The sequence below is a fragment of the Pelophylax lessonae genome (assembly GCF_965119305.1).
Source record: "Pelophylax lessonae genome assembly, chromosome: 7".
In the NCBI taxonomy this organism is placed as follows: Eukaryota; Metazoa; Chordata; class Amphibia; order Anura; family Ranidae; genus Pelophylax; species Pelophylax lessonae.
Genome location: NC_138774.1, coordinates 169769991 through 169786563, shown reverse-complemented (window position 1 = coordinate 169786563; position 16573 = coordinate 169769991). Strand labels below are relative to the sequence as shown.

Here is a 16573-nt window from a genome sequence, read left to right as displayed (position 1 = left end):
ACTGATAATGCAGATTTTTTTTTTTTTTTAAATAGAACTGCAGAGGGAAAGAATGTATGCTGTAACATATTAGGTGGGAAGGTTTTAAGATCAATACAATATGGCGACCACCTCCTTTTGAGGTTTCAGACACCAAAAAAGTGAAGTGTACTCTATGAATGTAGCTTTGACTATGGCAGCCTAATTCCTAAACGTTTCCAAACTTTTAAGTACCAAAAATTAATAAATGATGTAGTGCTTTAAAAAGGAAAATATCCTATAGTTGAAGCATGCAAGCAATCTAAATTCAAATCAAGAACGAATGCAAAAAAAAAAAAGAAGGGTCTACAGGAATGTCAATACACACTGGCCTTGTGTGCTCACAAAGAACAGATGCATCACAGTGTGTCTTGTGCCTTTATAGGTTGCCATGTATTTTCTATTTCTTTTAGTGTCAGCATGAAGTATACAACGGCCTATGCCAAAGCAGTGAAGTAAACTTTCAAAATACAATTGTGTAGCACTGCATAGGAAAATTAGTAACAGAATTCTGTTCCTTGAGAGGGCAGCGTTTTGCATTTTTAATTAACCTTTTACGCTGCTGGGTGTCTGGGCCACAAGGGACGTGTGACATGGCAATACCAGGGTACACATAACTTGAACCATTCTTTAAAAAGGACATTCTAAAAGTGTAAAGCACTGCGGTGTTTTTTTTCCATTGCATTGCAAATTTAGAAGCAACTAAACAACTAAGTGACAGACTTCCAACAGTGATTTTACCATTTACTTACAGGTAAAATAAAAAGTAAAAAGTACTGAAATATGCAAAACATTTCTACGACATTCCTTCATTCAGTTGCGTATTGGCTAGGCTATAAGCCCTTTTGTATTGTTTTTATATTCTCATTTCACTAATAGAGAATCTTTATTTCTTTATAATAAAAATCTTGTTGGCAGTGGGTATTATTTAGCCGTTTGAACATTCGCTGTAAATATTACTCCAGTCAACAGGCGATATATCCCTGTGCTGCTCCAAAATGCCTTTCTTGGAAGGTCCAGACCTTTCCACAAAGTCTGACGGTAGTTCATAGTCTTTTTTAGGTTGCTGGGGCATCGCTTGTGTAACACCAACAGGTTTGGTCTTAATTTGCTTATGAGGGGCACCATAATCACAACTATACTGTACTGTATCTACACACCTCTGTTCCTCCAATGGTAACACACGAGCAAGCTTTTTTGTAGTGTTTTCTCTGGTGTATCTGCAGGATTTGGAGTCCTCTTGAAACTGCCTAGCGTTATACTGCGCAGTCTCTGTAGTGACATTTGCCAGCTCCCTGCTATCCAGTGGTAGTTGACTACTGGATTTGGAACCTAACAGTTCTCTGCTATAGATCTGCTTTGGAGACACAACTGGTGTACAGGTTTCAAACTCTTCATTTGTCAGAACAATTTGGCCCAACATTTTACAGCTGTTAAACTTTGCTTTGTCGCCACGTGCGCATCGATCTTCACACTGCCTGGAATTTTTTTTATCCTCCCAAGGAGTGAGCAAATCATATGATTTTAAGCCACTTTTAGACATATGTATTCCACCAAGCTCAAGCTCCAAGCTGTCGGTGTCTAGCGATTTGCTTCTTCTGTTAACAGAAAGTGGAACTGGCCTAAAAGGACTTAGCTTATATTGCTCAAGATGACGAGGAAGGCTGGTCACCCCCCAGTTATAGTTTTGGAAAGACTGATGAGAGTCCATCTGCATCAATTGTTCATCACATTCAGCCAAAGACTCCTGTTCATATCTGTGATCAAATGTCTCAAAGGATGACCCAACCTCTTCATCTGGACTTAGGTCAACTTGCTGCTCACATTCACCTTCATTTTCAACATCAACTACATCAAAAGTAACCATAGTGGGGAGATCATTTAAGTTTTGATGAAATGATGAATTAGAAACAGCACTGCCAAGTCTTTCAGAAATACTTGAAAACAACATGCCATTATCAGCAAAGTCTATAGCTTGCTCACATTCATTTTCTGCACTGTAGTTAGATAGGCAGGAAAATTCAGAACCAAATACATTCTGGGCTTGATGCATAGGTGCAATACTAGAATTGGGAAGTTTGGCGATAGTTGCCAATGTAGTGTCACTCTGGTTCTGAGCTTCAAGGCTACTAACATTCAACTCAAAACCAGAATTCTCCACAAGGCCATTTCCATGATGTATGTAACTTCTGTGGTAATCAGTGTCCGTTACAGGAGTTTCCTGATAGTCTTTCCAAGTCTGTTTCCCAGCTTCCGTTTGCTGTATTCCTTTGTCACCAGCATTTTTACTAACATTTTGCAACAAAATTTGTTCTCTTGTAAGGCAGTCCTTGCCCACCAAGTTGACAGTCCTGATTTCACATTCAATTTGTTTTTCTTTGGAAAAAGTATCTTTGTTTACATGTCCTAGTCCTTTCAGTGCTGCTTCTCTTTGCATTTCCCAGAACAGCAGCTGTTTTTGAATTACTGCCAACCGCTCCTCTTCAGTTTCAGTTGCACCCTTCTTGCGTTCTACATCCGGATTTAGCCCACCGTTTATGGGAAGACTGAAGTCAAAAAAGTGATCAAATATTTCAGAGCATAGAGTTTTACTCTCATACAAGGACTCTCCACCTGGTGCAGGACTCATAAGACTGTCATCTGGCTCATAAAACTCATAAAGTGCATCGCCACTGTAGCTGTCTCTTGGAAGACGTTCTTTATGGGAGAAGCCTTCTCCACCATCATCATCTGGACCAGGTGTGGTAGAATCATAGTAACCCTCATCACTATTTGGTGCAGATTCTTGCTGATCACTTTGGGGAGTAAGCAACTCTGCGCTGCCTAGGACAGTTCTGTCAACGAAGGCATCTTCTGCACCCATTGAATAAGCCTGTGGCTGCAGTTCAGTAAAGCCCTTGGACATCTCTTCATGTACCTTTTCTTCTTCCAGTTCATAGCTTGCATCAGCTTCATTGCCATCTTCCAAAAGCCTCTGAAGGTACTCCTCCTCCATGTCATCTGGTGTTGCCATCTCCTCTCCACCTCCTTGATAAGTAACCAGACATGAACTTCTCTTAGTTGTCTCCCTGCTCCTTTCTAAGGAAAGGGAAGTATCACTAATATTATCAATGTCCTGTTCAGCAATAATATCTCCACATCCTGTAAGGGAGTCAAAACTCTTAAGAGAAGACACATCCTCAAACATAAGACTGAGATGGTCAGCAGCAGAGTTAGGCGAGGTTTGTTTGTCTAAGTCAGCATTTACCTGATCAGTACACACTTCAGAGACTGAACTATCAGTAGGGCAGTCAGGTTTGGAATTGGTGACAGGATTTTGGTCATTAGAAAGTCCCTCATTGGTTTGCACAACAAATTCCTCAGTTTTCAGTGGTGTTAAATTGGGCATGTCTACCAAAGCCTGCTGAGTCTCCTCATTTTCACACACACTTGTCAGATTCAGTAAACAATCTGAGGAGACTCCCGATTCCTGGATCTTCATCTTTGGTTGCTCACTGCTGCACGGCAGTTCAGCATCCTCTGATGGATACTTATTTAGTTGTTCTAAAATAACAGTCTCTGTAATATGATCGTACCGCTCACACTTGTCAGGGTCAGGAGTTTTATTTTTCTTGTGCCTACGGATGCTACTAAATAAACCCTTCAACCCTTTCTTTGGCCTTGGGAAGGAGAAGGATTTCTCTCCATTCATCTTTTTCTCAAAGCACTCTGTGCTGCCCATAGGAGATATATCATGGAAACTGAAATCCAGCTTAACTGGAGATGTAATCCCAGAATCTGCACTAAGAGAGCTGGGAATAATAGTCCCTGTCTTACACAGGTCATGTCCATGATGTTTGTTGATAGAATTATCAGAACAGCCCTTCTTTCCATCATCCCTAGGTACATCGCTGATGCCATCATGGGTCTTGCTTTTGCTCATTGACTTTCTAGCATTTCCTTTTCCCAATCCCTTGTTCTTTCCTCCAAAGAAGCTGGGTAAAGTAACAATGCTTTTTCTTCCTCCAAAGAATTTGAAAGGAGTTTTTTTCGGTTTCCCTTGAATTGGTTGGTCCGTACAAGACGGTGTAGAGTGCACATCCACTCTGGGGTACTCTCCTTCATTGTGGCCATCATCTTGTATTGCACAGATGGAAGTGGATTTTATAGTATTTCCTTCTTGGCAGTTGCCAGTTTCCATGGCAACTGTTATACATCAAAAAGGAGTGCTGGTATTAAGAGTAGGATTGTAGAGGCACTGAAATTTGGTTAATATAAAAAACATTCTTTGCAGACCTAGGAAAAAAAAACAAAAAAGACATTCAGGCACTTGCACAGAAACCAGTTCACAAACACTAACAGAATCCAGAAGAATAGAAAATACATTTTGCAGTTCATAGACTTATTTTCTTTCAAAGCCCATTTTCCTGACCCAATGGCACCAAACCATAATCTCGGGCATATGATATTATATCAACTTCGGCTTATGTCCCCAGTTGTGATAATTTTGCAAGAATTTGCCAACTAAACAATTGCTAGAAAATATTCTCTTGCTGGTGAAACCACTTCGAATTGTATGTCACGAGCAACAGAGCCATATAAGCAGGCAGGTGCATCACTACCCTTGTGTGTCCTCCAAAGTGATTCTGCCAGTGACAGGAATGCTTAAACTGTTTAAGTGTGACATTAGCCGATATCTTTTAGGTGCAAACTTTCTCCATATGCACAGTTTGACAACCCTGTACATACACACCATTTGGGGGTTCTAAGTGATTTTCTAGATAAGAAAAAAAATGAAGTCGATTACATGTAGGAGCGAAGTGGCAGAATTGGCCTGGATACAAAGTGGTACATTTTTGGGTGACAACTACATCACCAATATAGACACAATGTACACACTTTCTCCATACATGCATAGAGGGGGTGCAACATTCTGCACTATCTAAAACACAGCAGGGGAAAAGATTGGAGTTTACAATCAAAAAAGCTCCGCCCAATGCAGTGGAATGATCAAGCCATGCTGTGTGTCAATGTACGCACACAGCCCAGCTGGGGGGCATGCCCACAAGCAAGCTGCTTGCTATGGGGGCACACAGCATTGGCGGGGGACCCTAGAAGAGAAGGTAAGGGGCAGCCCTGTGCAAAACTAGCGCACACAGCAGGTAAGAACAAAACTCTTATTTTAGAAAAAGAAATAAGATTTAGAATCATTTTAAAAAGTGTAGTTCTAGGCAAGCAGGGAAACACGCCTTCGTTAGATTTGTCACATAGCATAAAAACTATACTTGCCCATTACTGAAAAACTCCAAAACGGAGGTCTTCCCCTGTTATGTAGAGAGGGCTGTGGTGTTAATTTTTACCATAATTAACCCTGCCCATACTGTGACGGCAGATCTCATTATCCAGTTGTAAGCTAGATTTGAACACGGTCCTAAGGAACGGTTTAGGATCTAGAAGCTGGCCTTCTCCATTCCATGAGAGTCTCACACACACTTTTTGCAGTGAGATTCCATTTCACATAGCATACCAAAAAATGACAGTAAATGCCCAACTGTATTTTTGCAAACAAAAGTACAACCTACTTACCATGTCTTAGGGAAGCTAACTGAAGGGCACAATGCGACAATGGGAGACATAATCCAGATGGTGTGCATTTTTATTGAAAGACTGCACATACATTGTAACCGAAATGAATGTCACCACAAGATCGGCATTTCCTCTGGATCTATGATTGGAAACAATAAAAAACATTAATAAAATTACAATGATGTTGAAAAACATTACAGCTTATTCACACTTTTCAGTCTGCACTTTTTTTTTTTTTTACTGGTGCAAGCAAAAGAACTTGACAAGAGAAACCACTTATTCCTAACGTGGCCATTACTCACAAATATGGTATTACGGTACAAATATGAAGAGAAGTAAAGGATGCCATAGTTAGGGTGTGTTGACCTGCATTCTCCCTACCAAATGAAGGGCTTGTAAATGCACCTATAGTGTAAATAGGTGCGGTTGAGAAGCGCAAAATGAGCATTAAAAACACTCCCCCAAACGCCCTATGCGCGTTTGCAGTGCATCTGACAAGCATTTTTGGCTTGATAAAACTGCACCACAAATGCCTACAATAGCTGGTTGTTAAGTTCTTAACCGATGACAAGCGAATGGGAAAGAAAAAAAGGGGGGGCATGAGCAGGCAGTTGGTGGGAGCCTTCGGCAAGAGCAGAGATTCCCCCCCCCCCCCCCAAGTTGCTGGTGATCGCGTGCATCGCGATTGACAATGGCTCTACATAGGGGGGACGTTTTTGTTTTTTAATAAAGGAATTGTCAAAACGGTCTGCGTTTTAAATTTGACACTTTATGGTGAATGAGTAGGGTATGTACCCCATACTCCTTTCACATGGGGGAGCTGGGCCCCCCCCCCCTTGTTAAAAGGGGGCTTGCACAACCAGAAAACTGACCACACTGCTATGGATGTGCCTAGTGTGGTCAGTTTGGAATAGGAAAGCAGGGGGACTAGCAGGAATACCAGGATACTTTTTGACACAAATGCATGGCACAGAGACACACATCAAGAATATCAAAATTTGGGGTAACAGTTTCAGTATATTTGAGCAGTAGGGCTTAGTCCCCACCACTGTGATATGCAGAAACTGTGCTCACCTGTATTATGGTTTCAAAGTTCTCCCTGCAATTAGAACATAAAGTGCACTAATGCAACTATATTGCCAGCCACAGACAAAATGCTGCATGTCTGGGTCAGCAAGAGGCAACTATATTAATACTGCAAGTACAGAAACACACCTATTCATCTGCCAAAAATCGAGTGTGCTACTAGCAGCCCGTTTGTGCGTACTACAAGGTTACTTCGCTGTACTGAAGTCCAAAACAGACTTGTTGGCCCTGCCTGCCAGACTAGATAACCTTACCTTACCCCTCTGTTTCTTTTCCACGTGCATACACGAGTGCTTTCCCAGCAGGAATGTTGCTGCCTTGACTCCCAAAGAGCTTGTCCAGACTGCATGTTGGAAAAGGATTTTTGGGAGATGTCGCTCTGGGGGCCTGCCTATGTCTCAGCAACTGAGCTCCCAGCAGTTGTCCCTGCAATCATTTTACCAGGCTGGTATGAAGAGAGTAATACAAGCCATTTCTCACTACAGAAACAAGCTATAAGAAAAAAGAAACTAAAGCAATAATAACTGAAAATATAACAAAAATTTTATATTTTGCAGCTCTCCTCGCAATCCAGGCAGCAACACACTCCACGTCTTAGGCCCCTTTTACACTTGTGCGACCTAAAAGTCGTGTGATTTTTCCTGCGATTATGACTGGAATGAAGCAAGGACTGTGTAATCTTGAGGTCTATGGACCTCAAAATGCATTAAAGTTGGACCAAAGCAGTAATGCAGGGACTACTTTGAAGTCGTAGTGACTTGAAGTCACACAGATATGAATGGTACTCATTGGAAATCATGGAGTACAACTTTTCATGCAACTGCAGTTCCAAGTCACAGGAAAAGTCGCACAAGTGTGAAAGGGGCCTTAAGGTGTCTCCACTCTGGACGGGGAATAAACAGACAACCCCCTTGGATAGTAGCATTGCCATTCTGAGGAGGCAGTGTTGGTGTAACTGCTTAAATAGTTTTTAGCTGGAGTTTGGCTTTATTTGTTAAGTCCATTGGGAAAAAAGATTTTACATAAAATGAATAAAAAAACTGATCATTGTGGAAACTCCTGTGAATTTTTTAAGATTTTGTCTTGACCCTCTAACTGCCACTTTTGCTCGAACATTTGGTCTAGTAATAGAAGTTAGGGGGGGGTCTGGATTGGATCAATAGGCGAACAAAAAAGGAAGGAAGGAAAATGATATGTGATGCACCCATCACATATTGGTAAGCTGCAATATGAATAATTTTGGTTATAGGCTTACTACGACTTTAAAGTGTAAAGGGTTAGAACCCCTGTCACATTTTTGTTGCTGTGTGCACCGCTGGGGAGATAAACCTTTCTATTTACTGTGTGAACTATTGTGACCAATATGGAAAATTTGAGCAAGATCAAAATTGTACAGAACAGGAATAGAGGGGAAATTTTTCAGTGGGGACTCTGATGACAGCGGTCTAAAAGGGGAATTCTCTCACTTTTGGAGATTTACCTTCTCTTCCTGTCATAAAGATGGAGCAGGAAATGAGTGTAAATCTCCACAAACAGGAAACAGACAAAAATAAACTGATGGGGGTTTATTCCTCAAAAACAGAAGAAAGAAAAAAAGAAAAGGGGGCTTTGATGAAATCACGTATATTAGTGCCTGGATACACTTTAGATATATTCTCAGCTGTTTGGTAGAGTGTACACTTTCAGACTCATAGTTGGTAAGAAAGCTTTAGGCTGGGTTCACACATGCCCGTTGCGAACTGTATGTCCCGTTTACACAGCGATTCAGCAGTTCAGGTGCATTTTCGATAAGGTTCTGATGCGAATTTGCAAGGCTCAGGACTGGCTTTTTGTCACAGCTGTGATTTCCGTGTTGGCCAATACATAGTAGCTAAAGGATGTCAACTCCTATAGTACGAGAGCAATCCGTGGTGAAATGCCAAACATTCAGAAGTGTTACCATAGAACTCAACGAGCCTAAAATTTGCACCTGAAGCGCACTGCAGTGCTCAGAAAACACACAGGACTCCTGTAGGTGCACCGCTAAAGATGAACTGCTTCAATGGAAACTAATGTTAGGTCACATGACATGTGAATCAGATCCGGTTCAAAACGCATCCAATTGCCTTATATGTAAACCAAGCCTTAGTTTAGAAAACAAATCTAGTATCTACTGGATTTAGGAGTTTTCTTTTTATTTACTGTGAGATACCAAAGTTTCCATTGCAAAAATAATACTATCCCCCCCCCCCTTCATGATTTTTTTTAGTCATTTCCATGAAGATGAAATCACAAATATGGAAGTGTGAAAACCTATTGTGCATGAACAGGGGAATAGAATAAGTGAAATTATGAGAATTACAAAATAGATACTGCCACTTTGAAAGCTAAGTGATGCGAGGGAGGTAGGTTCTTCAAACATGGCTTATACTAACTTTAGCGTCACCTAAAAGGAAGCGATCAGGATAAATATAAAGGATTGGTTATTGCTGACTTGATTTGGGAGGTGCATGCTCATCCTTCTTTCACTACATGGTCAGTCACTGACCCACAACAATAGCGTGCATATATCAGTTGTCAGGACATTTGAGAATTCTGTCCATTGTTCTGGGTCACTGACTCATTCATACAGAACTGCCAGGATCAATAATACGGAAAAGAAAGTAAAACAATGCTTTTTATAACCATGTCCCTGTGGTAGCTCAGTGTTAAATGGTGACCCAAATTAACTTATGAAAGCCTATTCAGATGAAAATAAGGCAGCAAGGGGGAAGCAGAAGACTTCAGTGTTTTTAAAATGGTTTTAGGGGTCAGCCTGGGAAATTAGGAAGGGACACATCTAGTGTTCAGACTACTTTCTGTGAAGGCAGCAGCTGTAGCGAAACCTAAGAATTTCTGTAGCCATAACAAAGTTAATCTGTTGATGGAACATGTTAAGACAAAAACTCATCAGTGAATGTCAAAAGATGCAGACATGTAAGCATTGTGTACAAACACCCATGTGCCTGTATCTGAAAAGGATCTGAAATGTAGTGTAACATGGAAATGTAGTATACTGCTTTGTTTTGTAATCAAAACATTGCTTAAAAAATATGAAGCAGATCACCACTTAAGAAAAAAATAAAAAAGCAAAGTCAACACCCCGCCCCCCCCCCTTCTTATTTTTGTCTAATACCCCATAATATGAATGTAAGAGATGGTCTTCCATAATGCAGAGAGCTGTACAGACATTATGAACTCAGGCCAACATGTTAACGTGCCCCCACCCCACCCAGGGGTGTATCAATGACCGCCTGGGCTGAGATGGGCAGGAGGTTATGGACACTGGGCTTTATTCAGTGTCAGTAGGCATCTGGAGTAAGGAACCTTCAGGGTACATCTGTGATGGAGGAGAGTACTGTAGAATACGTTTTTTTTTTTTTCTTCTTAATAGGTTCTGCCCAAGGATCACTTTAATTTCACCTTCGCAGAGAGTGAGGAAAGACAGCTTGGTGTTGGCTCTAGTCACCTTACAATCAGAGCCTACACACAAATCCACCATCCTCCTGCCCACATATGACAATCCTGTCACAGTCACAAAAGGAAAAACAAGCCTGGAAGCGCTGAGCATTTTCTTTAATCACAGCAGCTGAGCAATGATCAGGAGCCAGGTTACCAAAGTGAAGGATGGGGGGGGGGGGGGGGGGGCTGCCACTGCAGGCCTATGGCTAAAAATGCTGAATGTCTGGCTGTGTCTGACTTCAGAATGTTTTATCCACATATCCAAAAAAAAAAACTGCTGTAAATTAGTGTCTGAACTCCTTACCTTTATAGTTCTGGGTCAAGGATGTAGACTGCATGGAAGTCATCGTATTAGAGTGACAGCCCCAAAAAAAAAAAAAAAACCCTTGCTGTGCGTTAGAGCTGCACAATTAAGGGCTCTTTCACACGGACGTTCCGTATGTCCGTATATCACCCCATCTGTTTGCAGGTGATATACGGACATAATGCTAGTCAATGGGATTGCGGATGTCAGTGGATGACCATCCGTTGACATCCGATTTGCGTCCTTTCAATTCTGTTCCGTTTTTGGAACGGAACAGAACCCTATTTTTCCTCCGTTAAAAAAACGGAAAGGACGCAAAATCGGATGTCAGCAGTGTCATCCGCAATCCCATATAGACATACATTATGTCCGTATATCATTCGCAAATGGATGGGATGATATGCAGACATACGGAGCAGATGACACAAATGTCATCCGTGTCCGTGAAAAAAAAAGTGCCACAGCGGAGATAAAAAAACTGAGCGGCCGTGTGAAAGAGCCCTTATTATTAAAAAAAAAAAAAAAAAAAAAATTGCAATCTTGATTCCTTCCTCCCTCATGATTCTAAAGGCGTTTCCTCCATCTCCACCACAGCTGTCAAAAAAGCCTTCAGTAAATGTTTATCAACATTGCCAAGGCTGGGATAGAACTGTAAACACAATGTATCATTTTGTTCTTTTAGATCAAAGGGGATGAACTTCTGTCTTTAACCACTTAAGCCCCAGCCCTATTTCGGACACTTTTTGTTTACAAGTTAAAATCAGTATTTTTTCCTAGAAAACTACTTAGAACCCCCAAACATTATATATATTTTTTAGCAAAGACTCTGGAGAATAAAACGTCGGTCGTTGCAATATTTTTTGTCACGCGGTATTTGCACAGCGGTCTTTAAAACGCCATTTTTTGGGAAAAATTTTGAAAAATCACATTTCACTGCATTTAAAAAAACACACTAAAACAGTAAAGTTAACCCATTTTTTTTGTATATTGTGAAAGACGATGTCACGCCGAGTAAATAGATACATGTTACGGTTTAAAATTGCGCACACCCGTGGAATGGCGACAAACTACGGTCAATAGAGATCTCAATAGGTGACGCTTTAAAAATTTTTAACGGTTACCAGTTTAGAGTTAGAGTATAGCTCTTTTTTTAATTATTGCCCACGCTCTGGCGATCGCGGCGATACCTCACGTGTGGTTTGAACAGCGATGTCATTCTCGGCTTGACTTCCGTATTTTTTTTTTTTGTGCGCGAGCTAACGGTTTTCATATTTAATCTTATTTTTTTTTTTTTTTGTTAAACAAAAAAAAAAAAATCTGATCACTTTTATTGCGGTCACAAGCAATGTAAACATCCCTTGTGACACCAATATGCAGTGACAGGTACTCTTTATGGAGGGATTGGGGTCTAAAAGACCCTAGACCCCTCCACTACACTTCCATGTATGCATACAGCCGTTTTTTAAATTTGCCGCCTTTTGCAGCACAGTAACCCGGAAGTGACGTCATGGACGCCGCCTCCGGGTTACGTCATCGGAGACGCAATCGAAGCCGTTTCCGGCTTTGATCGGGACTCCATCCAGCCGGAGGATGTGCTGGCTGGGTGCTCGGGGCTCCCGTCCCCTCCCGCTCCCCTGGGTAACGATCGAGCGGCTCCCGAGCCGCATCGGTCGTTACCGGCGGAAAGCCGACCATCGGCTGTAAACCACAGTACCGGGATGGTGCCTCTAGCTAGAGGCATCATCCCGGTATACCCCCGCAAAGTTAGCCGACGTAGCCCTACGTCACTTTGCGGTAAGTGGTTAAGTGAGGGCAGTTTAATCTCCTAAAAACTAAACATTTTTCTTACATTTGTTGCTTACAAGTTAAAAATCTGTGTTTTTTTTTGCTAGAAAATTACTTAAAGCCCACTTTTTTTGTAGAATGTGAAAGATGTTATTCCAAGAATCGTGATCTTTATTCTACGCAAAAAGAAAATTGAGATTTTCCATTTTATCCAGAATCATGCAGCTCTACAGTGTGTAGACTCCCGCTGTGCACTCTACCCCACAGGGGTTAAACATTTGTTTCATCCAAGGGTAGAGGAATAGGCAGCTATACTTACCTTATTCCTAATTTCTCCATGCAGTACAACTGCACCTGCAGATGGTCTTCTGCTACAAAAAGTAAAAAATCCTAGCAGAAGCGGCATTTAGAAGGGGGCTTGTCCTCTGAAACGCATCAGCCTTCCAATCATTTGGTCCCAGAACTGGTTTCACTGCGTTGAAATATACCAGTTACATGCTTGCTGTTTTTATCTGCTTGTGAGTATCCATTTGTCTTGGTGGATTTAATACATTGGTCTATGGTAATGCACAAGGTGTTTGTGCCCTCCTATGTTTTTTTGCAGTTTGCTAGGCTCAGGTAAGTATAAGGGGGGGCTGAGGAAGCTGCATGCAGATCCACTGGCACTTACAGAATACGCTGCAGATGAAGGGACAATAAAAAAGCCATAATTCTCTCATGCAGAAGGGAGCTCTCGCATTGATTACTTAGGATTACACAGCAAACATAACCACAATGATTAGGTCTGCCAGGATCCATACAACTACAACAATGGCTTCTCACTCCATCCCAGCAATATGTGCAATGCTACATACAAGTGTCACCTCAGTGGGTCTTTAGGGTCACTATGGCATGCAGAGGACAACATACATACACAGCAGAATGTTACAATGAATATATCCTATTAGAGTTCACATAAACGTGTTCTAGGAGGTCAGATCTCTCATATATACAGTGGGTACGGAAAGTATTCAGACCCCCTTTTCAGAAGAAATGGAAAGCACCTGAGTTAAATATATGAGTGTCACAGCAAAGGGTCTGAATACTTAGGACCATGTGATATTTCAGTTTTTCTTTTTTAATAAATCTGCAACAATGTCAACAATTCTGTGTTTTTCTGTCAGTATGGGGTGCTAGGTGTACATTCATGAGGAAGAAGAATGAATTTAAATGATTTTAGCAAATGGCTGCAATATAACAAAGAGTGAAAAATTTAAGGGGGTCTGAATACTTTCCGTACCCACTGTATGTTTGTGGATAGGAACAACCTATATTTTACACACACATTTCTATACACTTACCTAAAAAGAGACTTCCAGGGCCATGTCACTGTGCCGGAGCCTCCATCTGGCAGGTATAGACCTCGGACACACATCATACATACCACTACTTCTAGAAGTACAGTAATGTGGTGAGATCTGGGCATGTTTCTCGCACTGCATTCAACTAGCATTACCCTTGCGATCTGTGTCAGTGGAAGCTTAACAACCCCACAACCCCCCCACCTCAAACGCAGGTCGCAAATGCAGGGCGTTTGCCCGTACTGGATTGCATGGTACAAAAGTAGCATGCGATCCGGTTGCAGTGCAGTTCTAAAACTGGTTCATGCTGCAATGTGATTTGCATGCATTCAAAATGAATGGGCTTAAATCAAACAGCACTGAATCGCATGTGAACTGAACTGTGCGATTCACAGTGTGGACCGAGGCTTAAAGCCGTATTAAACCTAAAACCGAATATTTGCAGCTGACCAATCATTAGATGTGGTGGCTGCATTCGGTTTTTTTTTGCAGTTTCCCCTGGTGATCTTCCCAGTAACAAATCTCCAGTGTTAGTGAGACACCACTGTGGATGAATGAGCACAGGAGGCACAGCATACAGCAGCATGGTCAGTCTGGGGGGAGGGGAGGGTTAGGAGCACTAGCAGATTTAAATACATTACCAATTTGAAGCCAAACTCCAGTGAGAACATTTATAGTCAGTTACAGCATTTTTCCTTTTGGGATAAAGCTTTTACATAAATAAACACAGATTTTTTATCAGCACCCCTGCTAGTGTTAAATGGTTTGTGTCATCCCTGTAACAAACATTCTGCTGGGGAGCTTGTATATATTTGAAAAACAACCGACTTACTGGCCAGATCACTAAATGAAAATAGAAGAAATGAAAGCCTACAAACGAAAACAAATGCAGCCATCACGTCTAAGAATGGTTAAGCTGCAATTTATTAAAAAGGTTTGCTTGGGGGTTTATTTCAGGTACTAACACTAATAGTGTTGCCAATTTACGCAGTGCTTTAGGCTCCGTTCACAGGTCAGCGTATGGATCACGGGCAGAACCGCCGCGGTTCCGCCCGCGATCCAGAGATTATTCCACCCGCGGGACGCCTGTGCGTTGCCCATTGATTTGCAATAGCCCCCCAAACGCTGAGCGATGTTGCCGCGATTTCCGCCTGCCGAATCGCGGTAACATCGTGCAAAAAAAATCGCGGGACGCAATACGCTCCAAAGAAGCTCTTGGACTTTTTTGGGTGTAATGCGTCCCGTGATTTTTTTTGCGCGATGTTACCACGATTCGGCAGGCGGAAATCGCGGCAACATCGCTCAGCGTTTGGGGGGCTATTGCAAATCAACGGGCAACGCACAGGCGTCCCGCGATTTGCAATAATCTCCGGATTGCAGGCGGAACCGCGGCGGTTCTGCCCGCGATCCATACGCTGACATGTGAACGGAGCCTTAGATATACATTGTACATTCACATCAGTCCTTACCCTCAAGGAGCTTACAATCTAATGTCCCTAACTCACATTCATACATAGTAAGGCCAATTTAGACATTAGCCAAGTAACCTACCAGCATGTCTTTGGAGTGTGGGAGGAAACCGGAGCACCCGGAGGAAACCCACACAAGCACCGGGAGAACATGCAAACTCCAGGCAAGTAGTGCCATGGTTGGGATTTTGCTATGACAGCTGTCGGGCCCTGGCACTGCATAGTAGATGGACAATTCTAGTGTATTGGCAGCTCAGGCAGTGAGTGGAGATCTCCTCTGACTTCCTGTTGAGTGTCCAGGACAGGAAGTGGAAGGAAATCTCCCCTTGGGGGGGGGGTGATATTTCTTCCCCCCTTCCCCCTGGAATGGATATGAGGCACACATAACACTGACTTCTGCCTGTAGAAGAGGACTGGGCAGGCAATGGGATCAGACACACTCCTCCCCTCCTACAGGTCTCCTCTATACATGGGGCCATGTTGTAATCCGAACCACAATAACCCCGCTGTGCATGTATCTCTCCCAGTCACACAGGTCTCCCCCCTGGCTCAGGTGTCCCCTGCATAATCCATACATATCTAACCTGCAGCACTCCGCACTAGGCCCCGAGCCTCCGCCGTCTCCTGCTCTCAGCGCCCCCGGACTCCGGCTTTCCTTCTCAGCAAACTGATGCTCCTGTACCAGCGCGGCCTCTACCTGACCACCTCCCCCCCAGGAATCCGGTGACTGGCAGCTCCGCCGACCTATCAGCGCGCTCTCCGACATTAGCTTACCCTCTGGGGATAAGCCAACGACCAACAAATCAGAGAATAGCAAACAGTCAGCTCATTGGCGCGTTGTGAAATTGACCGCAGCGGCAGCCAATCAGACAGTGGACATACAAAGTGGCTCTCCGCCTACTACATTGTCACCTCTGGGCTTTGTGTTGTGCCGTGACATTCCAGTTTACTATGGCAGTTATCAGGGAGAGTGTTCTTATAGTACAAATGTCCTGATTTCTAGAGACTGGACTCTGCTTTGTACTGGGGAGCAGTCCTTTGTCATTAGGTCGATATCGAGGACGTTTTTGGCATTTCTTTAACTATTTAAGGAGCAGGCCTATTTCTGACACTTGTTGTTTACAAGATAAAATCAGTATTTTTTTGCTACAAAATGACATAGAACCCCCAAACATTATATATATGTATATGTATTTTTAGCAAAGACTCTGGAGAATAAAATGGCGGTCATTGCAATATTTTTTGTAATGCGGTATTTGCGGAGCAGTCTTTCAAACACAATTTTTATAGAAAAAACACACTTCACTGCATTTAAACAAACTAAACAGGAAAGTTAGCCCAATTTTTCCTATAATGTGGAAGATAATGTTACATCAAGTAAATAGATGCTTCAAAATTGCACACGTTCGTGGAATGGCGACAAACATTGGTACTTAAAAATCTCCATAGGAGACATTTTAAAAATTTGTACAGATTACCAGTTTCGAGTTACAGGGCTAGAATTATTGCTCTCGCTCTAACGATCG

General features: G+C 42.3%; 1 protein-coding gene across 2 annotated transcripts; it reads right to left on the bottom strand.

The window, feature by feature from the left end:
• Positions 1–475: 475 nt before the first annotated feature.
• AMER1 (APC membrane recruitment protein 1) lies at positions 476–5716 on the bottom strand. 2 transcript variants are annotated; one of them, XM_082264278.1, is made up of 2 exons: positions 5584–5716; positions 476–4293 (listed from the first exon to the last, which is right to left on the bottom strand). In XM_082264278.1, the coding sequence occupies exon 2, from the start codon at positions 4196–4198 to the stop codon at positions 947–949; it is 3252 nt and encodes a 1083-aa protein (XP_082120404.1). In that variant the 5' UTR covers positions 4199–4293; positions 5584–5716; the 3' UTR covers positions 476–946. The 2 variants fall into 2 exon arrangements, with proteins under 2 accessions (XP_082120404.1, XP_082120405.1); XM_082264279.1 differs by having other exon boundaries at positions 476–4283; positions 5573–5667.
• Positions 5717–16573: the final 10857 nt, after the last annotated feature.